General features: G+C 44.1%; 2 protein-coding genes across 2 annotated transcripts in view; one reads left to right on the top strand and one right to left on the bottom strand.

Annotated features, from left to right (window-relative positions):
• LOC307227259 (methylmalonate-semialdehyde/malonate-semialdehyde dehydrogenase [acylating], mitochondrial-like) overlaps nt 1–7,952 on the bottom strand; it is a 12,747-nt gene extending 4,795 nt beyond the window's left edge. Inside the window, exons 1-7 of the mRNA XM_079996530.1 lie at nt 7,796–7,952; nt 7,465–7,506; nt 7,208–7,282; nt 2,735–2,896; nt 2,159–2,237; nt 1,345–1,647; nt 423–544 (exon numbers count right to left, since the gene is read on the bottom strand). Of these exons, the coding sequence (XP_079852656.1) occupies nt 423–544; nt 1,345–1,647; nt 2,159–2,237; nt 2,735–2,896; nt 7,208–7,282; nt 7,465–7,506; nt 7,796–7,834 (822 nt within the window). The 5' untranslated portion in view covers nt 7,835–7,952. The remainder of the gene's footprint in view (nt 1–422; nt 545–1,344; nt 1,648–2,158; nt 2,238–2,734; nt 2,897–7,207; nt 7,283–7,464; nt 7,507–7,795) is intronic.
• A 626-nt stretch (nt 7,953–8,578) lies between these two features.
• On the top strand, nt 8,579–11,757 carry LOC307244596 (sterile alpha motif domain-containing protein 15-like). The gene is made up of 3 exons (XM_080019838.1): nt 8,579–8,844; nt 9,200–9,298; nt 10,798–11,757. Exons 1-3 carry the CDS (start codon nt 8,752–8,754, stop codon nt 10,969–10,971), a joined length of 366 nt encoding a protein of 121 aa, XP_079875964.1. The 5' UTR covers nt 8,579–8,751; the 3' UTR covers nt 10,972–11,757.
• The last annotated feature ends 4,161 nt before the right edge of the window (nt 11,758–15,918 follow it).

Raw genomic sequence — 15,918 nt, 5'->3', positions numbered from 1 at the left:
ACAGCTCGCCGCCGTGGTTGTTTGTGCAGCAAGCTTGCAGCGCTGACATTATACACTAATTAGACACTTTGATAAATCTGGCAAAGTCCCACATGTCGCTCCTCCATGTCACTAAGTCCACACTTCCTGCTTTCTTTGGCTTGGGCTGCCGATGCGATTTTTGAGGTTTTGAAATCACACACCCCAAATAATTACGGAAAGACTAGCCCTGATATAACACACACACACACACCAAATGTGTCTTGGAGAAGAAAAAAAATAAAATTTAAAAAAAAATAAAAATTATATATATCACGTAATGTGGCCCTAACTTGAGAACCAAATCAGCAGACGATATTGAATCATTACTCAACCTCAGCCACACGACGGGCGACAATGAAGCAGCGTTTACTCTACGGATGAAAACCTCTTCCTGTAATCACCATGTTGGACTGCACTCTCTTGCCGTTCTTGGAGCCGCGCTCGTAAATGTACTCGCCAGCCTGGTTGGAGCCCACGAAGCTGATCGCCTTGACGGCCGGATGGTCACAAATGAAGTTTACAGCTGAATAGAAAGATGGAAAAAGAGTACTCAGGAATCCCGTCAGATTCTATTAAAGCTTTAACCTCAAACGCATGCGATGTTTGAAACAGGTTCATCTGGTCTTCACAAAATATATTATACAGTTTGCGCACAAGAAAACGCTTCTATTGCAATAAAGACTTTAATATATGCAGGTCAGCTGTACTGGGAAGCCTTTGAAGTTTTACGTAGAGAAGAAATAGAATGATCCATGGTAAAACCCTTGGGGACAAGTGTGAGTTCCAGGCTCAAGGCCTGGAACAACATAGTGTAATAACTGTAATAACATAGTAATAAGCTAAACTAAGCCTTCCGGTATTAACTCCGGTATTATTAGTCCATACTGTTGCAAACTATTAATATTGTTATGCACAGAAATATCTATATTATATTCAGAATGATTGTATTCTGCCAGGTGCATCTATATGTACAAGGAATGTGTCATGGTGAGGATTGGTGCATTTCTACAGGCGATTAATATATATATAAAAAAAAAAATTGACAGTCTGAGAAGAATAAAGTTATAATAAAGTGTAATTATTAACAGAGGTGGTCAAATATAGATCGATATCATCACATTAATTTATACCCACACACACAGCACATACATACATTTTCAATGGATTGTTATGCATTCTTTTTCATCTTATTTGTGACAAAGACACAGGGCTAAAATTAACCGACCACAATTGAAATCCAGAATTTATCTCCAAGGACGCCGCACTTCTTTTTGCTTTCCCGCCTCCATTTCGGTATTTCGTCACATCTCAGATCAAACTCACCTGCGTGCTGCCCGTGGATCACATTCAGAGTCCCATCTGGTACACCCGAGTCCTGGAGCAGCTTGGCCAGGAGCATGGTGCAGCCTGGAACACGCTCAGACGGCTTCATGAGGTACGTGTTGCCGCACACCATGCCAATGGGGAACATCCACAGGGGGATCATGGCGGGAAAGTTGAAAGGTGCGATGCCCGCGCACACACCGATAGGCAGCCGGTACGTGTAGGTGTCCATGTCCTTGGCGATGGAGGGGAGCGTCTCCCCCAGCATCAGGGAGGTGATGCTGCAGGCGTGCTCCACCACCTCTGAGGTGGGCGGAGAAAGAAAAAACGAACACCTTGAAATTCAATTTGAAGACATCTAATTAGGACATGAGAATATTATGATATATAGAGATTATTACTGTCATATGGAACTTGAGCACTGAAATTAAATTTCTGTCAAAGACTCAAATAGAACCTTTTATATAACATCAGTTAATAATAAGACAAATTAAGTAATTTGCTGGAGGTGTCTCGCTAATAAGGATTAACTGTTTAGAATAAATAAAATAAATTGTGTCAAACATTAAATTAGCGCATGAGAATATTATTGTGCATAGAAAATATTATTATTATATAGAATGGGAGCATTGGGAAAACACCTTAAAATCCAAGTTCTACAAGTCTGAGTGCTTGGAAAAGAAAAGCAAAGAAGAAATAACATTTAATAAAGACTTGATGGTAGGATGGATTGATATATTAGGTAATAATGACAACACCATCCTCTAATACAAATCAAATATTTCCATCAGATTTCAATTTGGGTGTCACTCACGCAGTCCCCTGAAGACGTCGCCCTCAGCATCAGCAAGCGTCTTGCCCTGTTCCAGAGTGATCACCTTGGCCAGTTCTTTCTGAAAACAGAGGCAGAAAAGTCCCCAAAAATATGATAATGTAATGAAATAAACATCATATAATTCAACAACAAAAAGCATATTTATTTTACGCAAAAAAAGGAGAAAAGGATGTTTCTCAAATACAATTCGAACTGCAATATTTTATAAATGTTTTATATATATATATATATATATATATATATATATATATATATATATATATATATATATATATATGTATATTTTATGAACTTAAGCATTTGAGTGCCAATGTGAAAGGTTACGCTATTTTAAAGTTGTACATTGCATATGCATGTGTGTCTAATATTGTTAATTAAGTGTAATTGTCTAATAAACCATGTCAAGTGGAAAATAAATAAATAAATAAACAGAATTTTTTTTCTATAAATCAAAAAAAACAATAAACAAACTGACGTAAAAACAATGAATATTCCTACAAGCACTGGTGTAATTTATTTTAAAAAAGGTATTAAAACGTGAGCGTGTTTGCTTACGATGTTGTCTTTGATGAGCTGCTGGTAGCGCAGGAAGATCTGCTGCCTGCTGAGGATGGACGTCTCGGCCCAGGAGTGGAAGGCCCGGGAGCAGGAGTCGGCGGCGGCCAGCATCTCCTCCTGCGTGGCTTTGGGGACCCGGCCCACCACCTCATTAGTGGCCTGAGCGGAAGGACACGGCGCCGTAAGAAAGAGTCACATGGGAACTACCCCCTGCATTTTGTAAGCGATAAAATTGATAGAACTTTCAGTTTTATCCTGTAATCGTAATGCACACTGACTGAACCATGAGTGCTGGACTTGAAGAATCTCAGTCGACTGATGATTCGACTTGTCGACTTTCAGGAAGCGGCCCTAGTTAGGACGTTTTATTAGGGTCCTCATCTACAGAACGTAGGATGAGGATCCTATAGTTATTGCTCTGTTTATTCTTCTTCTTCAGCCAAATTGCGTCGGCTTTTTGGGGGCCTTAAGAAACTCCAAAAGTCACAAAACTTTGCACACACGTTAGTCCAGGTCCCCCCATTGATATTATATGTGTCCCGTGTATGGGCGTGGCAAAATGGCCAACCACGCTCTTTAAAATTTCTATTCTATTTCTTTCCTATTCACAATTGACCATGAAAACGAACAAAATTTGGTACACTTATGTAACATCACTAGACATAAAAATAATTATATAGCCGCCATGGCCAACACCCAACAGGAAGTTGGCCATATTGGATTAAATGTGCAATTTTAGTCACTTTCTGGTCGTTTTCATGCTTTGTACTTTCACAAACTCCTCCGAGGCGATATATATCCGATTGACATCAAACTTGGTGTCTACAAAACACATTCACGATTAAAAGTAATTAAAAGATTTGGTTTTCATCACACGGTGTAGGTGTGGCACAGCCTTGAATTTCATGTTGGAAAAAAGGTACTGTTTAGGTGACTTTTTGGCGATTTTCATGCTCCGTACTTTCGGACTCTGATTTACTGCGTCCCGCCGACACTTGCACTTTGAGGACCCGGTCATCGCTGCTTGCAGCTTTAACTGTCTTTATTACCCGAGGGACGGTTTTAGCATTCTCTAATGATACGATCTGGCCTTGCTAATGGCGAACACAAAACATAACCTTGACATCAGCTGGGCCGGAGTTGAGCAACGAGCGGTATCAACGTGCCAAAGTCAAATCACACTATTTTTTATGAAATAAATAAAAAAATAAAAGTAAATAAAAATAAAAACACCAAAAACCAACTGTTAACCAATCAGATTAGTGGCAACACACAACTTCAAACTGGGAACACATTACAAGACTTTCCGCAATCATAAGAGACAATCAGCAGAACAACAACCGATACTGAGAAATTTGACTCTTGACGCACCCACAAATACTCTTTGAGTCTTTGAGTTGTACAAATCTAAAGATCGAAACAGATGGACATCATTTTGTGGTATAGCTGAACTCGTGAAAATGAATTTTATGTTATATTTTCACCAAAACAAACAGAGCCCATACGGCTTGCACTTCATAAGACACTCCTCCATAGCTGCTCGTTCATCTTTTGTTCAACAAAAACTTCCCAGATCCTTACACTGGACCTAAACACACTGAATCCAAACCTAAACGTACCATCTGACTGAATAACTCAAATAACTTTGATTTGGCAGGAAGCACCTCAAGGAAACGCCTCATTGCATACTAGACAAACAGGGTCCATTCCAACACTTCAGACCAGCGCTCACTTCCATTACTGGCTCATTACGCACATTTTATTTTTGTCATAAACCGCCACTTGACGTCATCACGTCAACTTCAAAACATTGAGTGCTCGCTAACAAGATGACGGCACTTAGCGTCTTCTAAACTTGGCTCAGAATTGGTGATGAGGGGCGGAGCCTGGGTAGAGCATGCAGTAGGCAGAATGTGACGCAATGACGCTGCAGAGTATTAGCACATTCAAGATGGTGGACGAGGCTACCGACTCATCTTTTTTTGCATGGATACTCCATGTATTTGGACATAATACAAACAAAAGAGTGGAAAGGAATAATAAAGAAAGCAGAAAGGAGTATGCAGCAGCTACGCTCCGTGCACTAAGATCTGCACGAAGGTAAATGCTCATGGCTCAAGGCGAATGATAGCACGTCATCAACACAGGACACACCCACTCGCTCGCTGTACTAGGGTGCTGGCTGGGTCCATGTCCAAATGATTCGGACATTTACATTCACACACACAGCTCTTCTGGGTAATGTCCGGATAATTTCAGGGTTGCAGTGCCTGTATCAAAGCAGCTTTACATGTCTTTTGAGGGTGGGAGGGAACTGGAGCACCCGGAAGAAACCCACACAAACATGGGGAGAAGAGGCAAACTCCACACAGAAAGGACCTGGGACGGCCCGGGATTCAAACCCAGGACCTTCTTACCGTGCCAATGTATATACATGTACATGTAAAAAAATGTTTAAACTACAAAATATATAATTTTGAATTTGTAGGTACAGTGGCTGTATAGTGCTATAGGTTTATTGCATGGATAATTGTTCTGACACCGTGTGACCTGATTTAAGTGTTCAGAGTGATGGCCTGAGGAATAAGCTCAAAACAAGACAGTGGTAGATCTGCAGAGAACAGACTGGATTGCTGCAGAGTAGAAACTGGATTAGCAGGTTGAACTCCCGGAGGTGGCGGATGTAGTACATCCTCTGCTAGGCCTTTTTGACGATTGTATCCGTGTTGGACACCCACTTTATTTGTCCTGGGACATTGTGGATCCCAAAAATCTGAGGGTTTCCACAGCAGACACAGTGCTGTTGAGTATGGTAAGGGGGGGGGCAGTGTTGGGGGGCTCCTCCGCAAGTCCACTGTCATCTCCATAGTGTTGAGCTTGTTCAGCTCCAGGTTGTTCAGACTCGTTAGCATCTCGGGTGAGGCCAATGAACGTGTTGTCTGCAAACTTCAGGAGTCTAACAGACGGAGGGGCAGTCATTTGTGTAGAGGGAAAAGGCGGGGGGGGGGGGGGGTCTAGCAGGGAGCCTGTGATATCTGACAGACAGGACCAACACCAGTGTCGAAGGATTTCATGACCACAGCCGCCAGGACAACGGGCCTGTAATCATTTAATCCTGCAACAGAGGGTTTCTTGGGGACCGGGATTGTGGAGCGCTTGAAGCTGGAGGGGACTACACACAGCTCCAGTGACCTGTTGAAGATCTGTGTGAAGATGGGGGCCAGCTGGTCAGCACAGACTTTCAGGCAAGAGGGTGATACGCCATCTGGGCCTAGTGTCTTCCTGGTTTTCCGAAAGAGCTAATTCACATCGTCTTCACAGATCCTGAGTGCCGGCTGGGGTCATTGGGGACGGGTAGCCTCAAAAACACTCCAATCAGTGCAGTCAAAGCAGGCCTGTAACTTCAGCTTTGCCTCACTGGTCCATTTCCTCAAGGTCTTGACCACAGGCTTAGCTAATTTTACTTTCTGTCTGTTAGTCGGCAGAAGATGAAAAAGACATAGATCAGAGTCCCAAAGCTGCACGGGGGACAGGGTGATTTGCGTCCTTTAATAAGGTAGAGCAATGGTCCAGTATGTTTCTATCCATGGTCGGATACTTTATGTGCTGTGTGTATTTTGGCAGTTCATGGTTGAGGTTTACTCTGTTAAGAGTCCCGAAGAACAATGAGCAGGGAGTCTGGATGTGATCTGTGTTTATTATCTGGCCAGCCAGGTGTTGTAACGGCTCACTAACAGAGGCCTCAGGCGGGATGTAAACACTGACCAGAATGAACAAAGGCTTTGATTTCACTTAAAGCAACAGCTTCTTAGTGATTGATACAGACACCCGGACTTGTAAATCGTCAACAAAACAAGGGGCGGAAGATTTTTTTCCCTCCTAGTTTTTCCACCGAGTGGAGCACTGGATGCTGAAAGGGATCAGCTGCTGTGGGCAAAGTATGTACTGTATTGTTGTGTTAATTATTGGTTCTGAGCGTTCTAACCAGTCTAGAGGTTTTTACTAGTCCCACAATTCAGACCCGAAGCTGACTGGACCCAAGACATTTGTCCCGAGATCCTATTAGAGCGAAAATTAATAAAAAATAACCAGACTACTACTTGTTTTATGGGGAAGTTTGCATTGTTGTGTACTGACACCACCATTTTCTCTCCTCTACTGTGGAAGAGGTGGAAGTCTGTGTATTGACTTGTGGATTGTGTTCTGCTGTATATATGATTGTATGAATAACTGTATGAATTGCGAGTGGTTGGCAATGATGCTGCATAACGTCCATGGATAATCTAACATCCCAGGACGTGCCAGGTATTTTATTTGCAAATGCAAGGGATAGTGGAGGCAGCGGTGGTGTAATCCATACCAGGAGGTAGAGTGACATTCTGTTCCAGGACTACTTCTGCCAAATTAAATTAACCCCCCCCCCCCCAGAATTCGTTCCAGCTGCTTTGGTCACAGCTGGTAGATACTCACAGGGTTGTGGATGTCAAGCCACTCTGAGGTGGTGGAGTCCACAAACTTCCCATCAATGAACAGTTTGGTCGTAGGCTGTGGGTACAGGATCGGAATCAGACAAACAGCTTATTCAGAGAGGTAGAGCGTGCAAATGTCAGTGGCGGAAAAACACATCAACATTTAAGTGAATGAATGATATAGTCAGAGGGACGCAGACATTTTTCCTTTAGAGATTATTTATGGAAATGTGGACGATCGGCCAGTGAACGCCTCACCACTGTGGAGGAGTACCACATGCGACCCAGCTGCAGAGGACTCTGCAAATAGAACACAGAGCAATGGAGTCACTTCCAGAACAGCAGGGACAACTGGACTACAACTCATGTGGTGCAATTGATCTCCAAGACTAACTATATTTAGATTTTAAAAAACCCAATAATGATAATGATAATGACATAAACAGCATGCAATGTGTGCAGGAGTGCACCCTTTGCAACGTGGCTGTGCTAACGCTGGTTAGCCAACACGGGCTGCACAGTCGCAAACCCCCCAAAACAAAACAACTAACAACTATTTGGACCAACGGTCAAATAAATTCGTACAAACCGTTTTGGTCGACAGACGCCTGGCGAGCATCGCTGCCATTATCCACGCACACTGCGTGCAATTTTCACTTTATCGAGCCGAACGCAAGCGGCCAAACTGCGGAGGACACGGGCGGAGGTTACGGCTGCACGTCGAGCAGATCTCCACCCGCGGCGCTTAGCCCAGTCCCGCCAGTTTAGGTCCATCCCGATGGTTTGACGATCCGCGCGTCCGCATGCTGCGTTCCATTGGAAATGGGAACTCGGTCGTCCCCGACCCCATAGTTCACGCTTCCCAGCTAAACGTGTTCCGTCGCTTTTATTCTGGGAAAACGGAGACCCCGTGGACCGGCAAACGTGTTGGTTCGGTATAGCCTGAGAATGATACAAGCTGCTAACGTGTTGATTAAAATCTAACCCAAAGCGAACTTTGTTCTCGGTTAACTGTGTTTTCTGTCCGCAATCTACAAGGAAAGTCCGGCCAAAATGACCGTTCCCTCGCACTTTCCACGTAAGAGTTCCGATTTTTCGGAATCCCGTTTCAATGGAAACGCAGCATAAGCCTATGACGTTCATTTAAAAAAAGTGGGCGGGGCCAACTCGTTCCGGGAACCAATCGATTCGCTTATATTAAGGACCGCCCACTTTGCGATGTTCGGACCGGAACGTCAGCGTCCGGCGCGGCGCGACGCGACGCGGCTGCTGAACGTAAAGGACGGAAGAGAAGTGAAGTTGCAAGGTGCTCACTTCCAGACGGTTCCCGAGCAATAAATGTTCAGAAGGCGCTCGAACCGAAAGTGAGCACTGTAGCATTTCCTAGGAAAAACAAAACAAAACAATAATAATAATAATAAAACATATTTAAGCGTATTTTCGTCCATGTCAGCGCGTGGAACGAGCAGCGCGAGGCTCGGAAGCCTTTGATCCCCGGGGGCGTTTCCTTTGTACCAGGGACGCGCTGAGCGGTCCACTGTTGCCATGGCAACCGGCGCGGACAACATGGCGTTCCTGCAGTGGAGCTGCCACGACGTCGCGAAGTGGATCGAGTCGCTTGGATACCCGCAGTACAAAGTAAGACGTCCGCGTCCACAGCCGCTGGACCGCCGTACTAAAGTCAAATGACAGAAGCGCTGGCTTTAAAAAAAAAAACAAGTACTCCAGGTATTAAAGGGAAAAGTACTTTTCACACGCAGTATTGGGGCACACCATCAGTACAGATGCTTGAAACATGTGCTGCTGAAGTCCAGTCACAACGGGCTTGGAGGGTGTGTGGAAGGTGTGGAAGGTGTGGAGGGTGTGGAAGGGTGTAGAAGGTGTGGAGGGTGTGGAAGGGTGTAGAAGGTGTGGAGGGTGTGGAAGGGTGGAAGGTGGAGGGCGTGGAGGGTAGAGGGTGTGGACGTCCTCACTCCCGCCTGTCTCCACACAGGCCTGCTTTGTGGACAACTGCATCAACGGGAGAAAGATGATTTATGCAAACTGTCGCTATCTCCCGAGAATGGGAATCACCAACTTCAAAGATATGCAGGTAAGAAGGAGCAGAACCAAGTAAGTGGAGCTCTCTGTCTGTCTCCCCCCCCCCCCTCTCTCCCGCCCCCTCTCTCTCTCTCTCCATCTCTTTCTCTCGCTCCCTCTATCTGCCCCCCCTCTCTCGCCCCCTCCCTCTCTCTTTCTCTCCCCCTCCCTCTCTCTTTCTCTCCCCCTCTCTCTCCCTCTATCTGTCTCTCTCTCTCTCTCTCTCCCCCTCTCTGCCCCCCCCCCCCCCTTGTTGTTGTTGTGTGGAGGAGAGGATCAGTCTGCATAGAGCTTTATTAGGCCACCCATTGTATATTTATTTATTTGAAAGCCTTTTTCTCAGCTCAAAGTGAACCCTGCTTCAAAAGTGCAGAATTGGTGCAAACTCCCAACTGCATGTTTGGCAGCCACATCCTGCACATCGCTCTGAACAACAACAACAGTTTTATTATAGCGGAGGTGGAGGGTTCGGTCTGAGCCTTGACGGGTTACAAACAGACAGACATATGGATGTTAAGCACTCAGAAATGATGCTGGAAAAACATTAATACAACCGTGTTTGAATCAGAATCATTAACACACACTGGGAATTTGTTCTGGCGAGATTTGGTGTGTTAACACTACAGACCATGAGTATTAAAACAGCTTAAAGGTGCAGTGTGTAGAATTTACAGAACAGACTTGGCAAAAATTTAATATAATATTAATAAGTATGTTTTAATTCATGTACAATCCCATGGAAATAAGAATCGTCGTGTTTTTGTTACCTACCTACCTAGAATGGGCCCTTTATAGCTACATTGGGAGCGGGTACACTTCCACGGAGGCCGCCATGTTGCAGCACCATGTTTCTACAGTAGCCCAGAATGGACAAACCAAACACTGGCTCTTCCTCTTCCCCTTCCTCTAACCCCTGTAACGGTACCGTGTGGTCTATCCGATTTTTGACTCTGCCAACGGATAATAAAATATGTATCCTGCTGATGCTATCTCGCTATCAGACTAAAAACTTAGAATAAAATAGCTTTCCTCTTCTTTTTCTTCTTCTTTGGGGTTTAACAGCAGCTTGTATGGGTCTGCGTGTGTGTGTGTGTGTGTGTGTGTGTGTGTGTGTGTGTGTGGAGGGGAGGGGTGGCATTCAGCTTGTTGCATTCTGAAACCTCACCACTAATTCTACACACTGCTACAGTCTGAAAAATTTGAGAATAAAAATCTGAATTAAAAAATTTAAAAAGAAAAAAATCGCTTGGATATCCACGGGTCAGAGCATTTCATTGAAGCTAGGGCCAGTGGTGGGGAAAAGTACTTCAATAAAAATAAATGAAATAGAATAGAATTTGCTCAATTGGTCTAACATATGTTTTTCCTCTCATAAAATAGAATGCAGTTAAGATGTTCGACCCCAAATCCGAGCCATTCCTCAGGCCGCATTTAGCCTTTTTACCCGTCTGTCTGCGAGCATCTCAAAATGACACATGTACAACTACCCCCTGCCCTGTGTGCCCCCTGCAGGACATCTCTGCCCAAGTCCGCAATCTCCTGGGGATTTCGGAACCCAAGTGGGGCCGCAACATTGCCGACCCACCGCGGGACACCGTGGGCCTGTTCCTGGAGCTGAAGAGCCGCACCGGAGAGTGGGCCGACAGCGTCACCCACAGACAGTTCCAGCGTGATAGCCGTCAGTGAAAACACCCCAAATCAACAATCACGATAAACATGCGGCGAAGAAACCCCAAGTCAACCATCACAATAAACATGCGGCAAAGAAACCCCAAGTCAACCATCACAATAAACATGCAGCATGTCTTCTCATTGGATGTGACTCCTGAGATGAAACATTGGACCATATAGGTTATTTACTTATAAAAAATAATGTCATTGTCAACAATATAGTTATAGCCGACTACAGAAGCCCACAGAACACATTCAAGATGATGATGCAAAGATGAAGATTTATCATTCTGTTCTACGCAAAGGGTGTGGAAATACTGCCAAGGTCATTTCTCAATATGTTGTGAAGCAGATTTAAGCTTACTCTTATATTAAGAAGAAATACCCAGGAAGATAGTATTCCATTGAACATCTTTCAACTCAAATTAAAGTTAAAGTACTTGATATTGAATGTATCTGAAGTCATCAGTCAAGTATTTTGTTGATGACATAATTGTTTGAATAAATTGTTTCCTTTTATAATGTGCTTATAGGATCAATTCTTTAAAAGCTATTGTATCGCTTGTATGAAAACTTCCTTAAAATGTACTTGCTGGTGTTACAGATAAATGTATTTGGAGTTAAATGTATAAAACCAATTGGTTTAGAGGAGTAGAATATGGAGAAAATGGAATTGTCAAGTAAAGTACAATTAAACCCAACTTCAAACTACTGAAGTAATACTTTAGTAAACATTCTCAGTTAATTCTAACCCCTGATAGTTTTTGTGTTGATGCCACCTGTACATCGTGAGACACGGAAAATGCCTGTTAAAGACTAGACTTAGTACATCTTTAAATTGAAGGCTGTTTGTGATTAAATAGTTGTTTTGGGGGCTTTTTGCAAGTCGTGTGGATGGGTGAAAATATTGAAAACATTCAAACACAGATTTAATTTAAAGTTGACCGTTGTGACTGGATTAGGTTACTGACCTGAAGAACAAACCCTCAGGGAGAGGATGACAAGTGACACATTGGGGCTATTATAGCGTGTCAGAGACCACCAGGGCAGTTTCGGATAAATTATCTAATAAGGAATCACAATAAAAAACACTCCATCCTGCTAGAGGAGTCTGGGGGCATGCCATCCAAGTGATATTTTCCCAAAATGACGATTAAATTATGGTTTGTCCTTAATTTTATGGGGGAAAGACATACCAAAGCACCATGATCTACACATTGTGTAACAAATAAAATAGCTATTCATCATTTACTTATTGGAATGGTTGTATTGGTAGGTTCTCATTATTGGACAAATTACAACCTCACCCCCACCACCACTCTCCGCTCCCTGCAGTATACCAATGTGAGCGCAGCACAAAGGGCCGCAGAACTCTACGACCATATCACTTTATTTATACCATATGACTTTATACATGTACATCCAGAGTAATGACTTTACATGAGTGGACAAATGACTTTATGACTATATGTATGTACATAGGGCCATATTACTCTATATGCTTGCATGTATGGCCAGATTACTCTATATGCATACAGGGCCATGTTACTCTATATGCATGCAGGGCCATATTACTCTATATGCATGCATACAGGGCCATATTACTCTATATGCATGCACATACACAGGGCCATGTTGCTCTATATGCATGCACATAGGGCCATATTACTCTATGCATGCATACAGGGCCATGTTACTCTATATGCATGCACATAAGTAGGGCCATGTTGCTCTATATGCATGCACATAGGGCCATATTACTCTATATGCATGCAGAGCCATATTCCATTATATGCATGCAAACGTATAGGGCCATATTACTCTATATGCATGCATACATGGCCATTACTCTATATGCATGCAGACAGCGCCATATTACTATATGCATGCAGGGCTATGTTACTCTATATGTATGCATGCATGGCCACATTGCTCTATATGCATGCACATAGGGCCATATTATTCATATGCATGCATACAGGGCCATATTACCTAAATGCATACATACGGGGCCATATTACTCCATATGCATGCACATAGGGCCATATTACCTAAATGCATGCCTACAGAGCCACATGACTGCATATTTACATGCATGGACAGAGGCCTTTAGGACTATATGCATGCACAAAGGGTCATATGACACGAGCCTATATGCATGCATACAGAGTCATAAGACGCTGAAAACTGCTGTTACCCCACCCATCTAATAACAGCAATTTTCAACTTCAGCCAATTCGACCCTTTCTTGCCAATGAGCCATATAGCCCACACCTGCAAACCTCACGTTGAGGTCTAATGTATGTTTTTTTGTGCCAGGTATAGCCTTAATCGTTTCCAAATGTATTCAGGTTGAACGGCCGGTCATAATTTATTTCACTATTGACCTAACCTAAAAAATAATGATCAGAAATGGTGTGCGTGGTGTAGAGTTAAACACACATCAATAATAAATGTTGATGTGCGAGTGCTGCCTGGGAGAAAAGCCTGGGAGGCATCGCATCACATCTGGCTGTCCGTGCACAAGTGCCGCCGATTACCATTCCGCGCACAGTCAGCAGCACCCCCCGGGAGACGGAGCAGCGGGTCGGTCGGTGGTAGCGGGGGTGGGGGGGGGTTGGACGGACGCTCCGTATAGGTCTGTGGTCCGAGGCTTACGCGGCTGGCAGAGGGGAGGGGAGGGTGCGTGTGATGGCAGCAGCCTCCCAGTCAATCTGGATTAACGCACCGAGTCTGCGTCACCGCGAAACCCGGTGAACGGCGATAGGAAGAAACATCTGGATCCAGCGGAGCAGCAGCGGAGCCAGAAAGGCGCATGAAGGGAGCGTCCAGCGCGGCTGCAGCCACGAGCCCGGGCAAGGGGGGGTCTCCCGGAGGGAAAGGATAGGCAGCATCGCCGTGGTGCGTCTGCTCGCTTGCGAAGGGGTCGTCCTCTTGTCGGGGATGGATCCCTCGAAGGGCACCGTTGATGTCGAGCGGTTCAAGCGGTCGGTACGCGCGATGTTGGGACACCTGGATCGTCCCCGAAGCCTGTGAACTGCAGCCCTGCCCGGTGAAAATAGTATTTGCATTACCCTCCCTCCGTTGCATCTAGGTTGATGCACCATCCACAAGGTAAATGCAAATGTCTTATTAAATACAATGGATGCGGTCGCAGTCTTGTGTTTCGACACTGAACTCGTGTGGGGAAACTGGCGTTTATTTGGGCTCCTGTCTTGGACTTGGGGCTGTCCTTTCTCATCGGGACCCATTTAGGGAAAATGTGAAGGATTTCTCCCAGGACAGGGGGTGGTGGTGGTGGTGGTGGTGGTGGTGGTGGGGTTATAAGCCACTATACAGCCCGCAGGACCTGCACCGCAAGGTCAAAAAAACCCTCCTCAGTTGCAAAGGAACGCAGATCAGATAGCAGTTTTATTTTTAGCGCTGCACTTGGCTGCATGCAGGGGCTTAATCTTTCTCCACAGGTGAAAAATCACACCTTATAAGAGCCATCGTCATGTTAGCCCTGCCTCCAGGATGAGAACAATCTAATTTATGTGCATTGTGCTCTATTCTAGACATTTATCCCAGTGGGTATAATGCATGCGTACTGAGGTGACTGAAATGCTAATTATAAATCAGATGTGAGTTGAATTCCTCAGGAACAATGGTGAATATGTGCAGCTTCGTACATCGAGTGCATGGTCCCAGAGCATTGACAGCAGGACTTGGGAGAGAGAAACAGTCCAGGTGATTTATAAACAATGAAGGATAATGATCCCCCTCCCCTTTATGTCTGGGGTTATAGTTATCATCTTATTATTCATGAGAGCCCCAGGCAGCACTGTAGCTGCTACGACTGATACCAGGCCCACGCCTCATTTTACTGCCTCTATTTGCTCTTAACTTAACGATGGAGCCTGTTTTGCTGTCGGATATATATATATATATATATATATATATATATATATATATATATATATATATATATATATATATATATATATATATATGTCAGTTTGTTCCCACAAAACCTCTGTGCTCAAGGGGGATACTGACCCAAACTTGTCTGTCTAATAAAAGACATCTAATTCCAGAATAATTAGTTGTCATTGACATTGCAAACACATGCACATCTCAAGAAAAAAATCCCTCATCAATGCACCTGCCTGTGTGTGTGTGTGTGTGTGTGTGTGTGTGTGTGTGTGTGTGTGTGTGTGTGTGTGTGTGTGTGTGTGTGTGTGTGTGGACTGTCAGAGCAGCTATTTTGATTACACAATAAAGAGAGAGAACATTATACATTATTTAGGCATTTCACTGCTGTGTGAGAAAGAACACACAAGTACGGGTGTGTTCTTCTCACACAGCAGTGAAATGCCTAAATAATGTATAATGTTCTCTCTCTTTATTGGGGGTATATATAAAAAATAGAAGCAGCCAAAGATGTCTGATCAAACCTCTGGCTATCCTGAATATGCCATAAATCAACATTGTAGTGTGGCACGGTGGTGCAAGGTGCAGTGGTCCTTGCCTCACAGCAAGGGGCTCCTGGGTTCGATTCCCGTCTGGGGCACTGTTGGCACCGTGCTCCGGTGGGTAATCTCCAAAATAGGAGTCTTTCTGTGTGGATTTTGCATGTTCTCCCCGTGCTCACATGGGGTTTCCTCCACCTAACAAGCCAGGATGGGTGAAATGCAGAGGCCACATTTAACTGGCCACCACCCAAAGTGTGTGTGTGTGTGTGTGTATACTATACAACACATGCATATATATGCATGTGTTGTAGTGTAGTTTCTTCTATATAGAAATACCCTCTGGGGTTTATTACTAAAGGCTTTCCAGATGCTCTTCTTTACCTGTTGGGATTTTTGGGTTTTCCATAGAATAAGAGAAAAAAAGAAAAAAAAGAGAAATATCTACATTATTATTAGCTCAGTCCAAACATTTTTGACTATTTAGGAAATTGTAGGTTATAGCATGTGA

Source organism: Zeus faber (genome assembly GCF_960531495.2).
Source record: "Zeus faber genome assembly, chromosome: 2".
NCBI classification, from domain to species: domain Eukaryota; kingdom Metazoa; phylum Chordata; class Actinopteri; order Zeiformes; family Zeidae; genus Zeus; species Zeus faber.
Note: the sequence above shows the minus strand (reverse complement) of the source record. Positions and strands in the feature narration are given on the sequence as shown.

What these genes read in the sequence shown, in the direction of transcription:
- LOC307244596 (XM_080019838.1), top strand. Translation starts at nt 8,752, where the DNA reads ATGGCAACCGGCGCGGACAACATGGCGTTCCTGCAGTGGAGCTGCCAC. An exon ending in TTGGATACCCGCAGTACAAA is followed by an intron (nt 8,845 to 9,199) that starts GTAAGACGTCCG and finishes GTCTCCACACAG; the next exon opens with GCCTGCTTTGTGGACAACTG. An exon ending in CCAACTTCAAAGATATGCAG is followed by an intron (nt 9,299 to 10,797) that starts GTAAGAAGGAGC and finishes TGCCCCCTGCAG; the next exon opens with GACATCTCTGCCCAAGTCCG.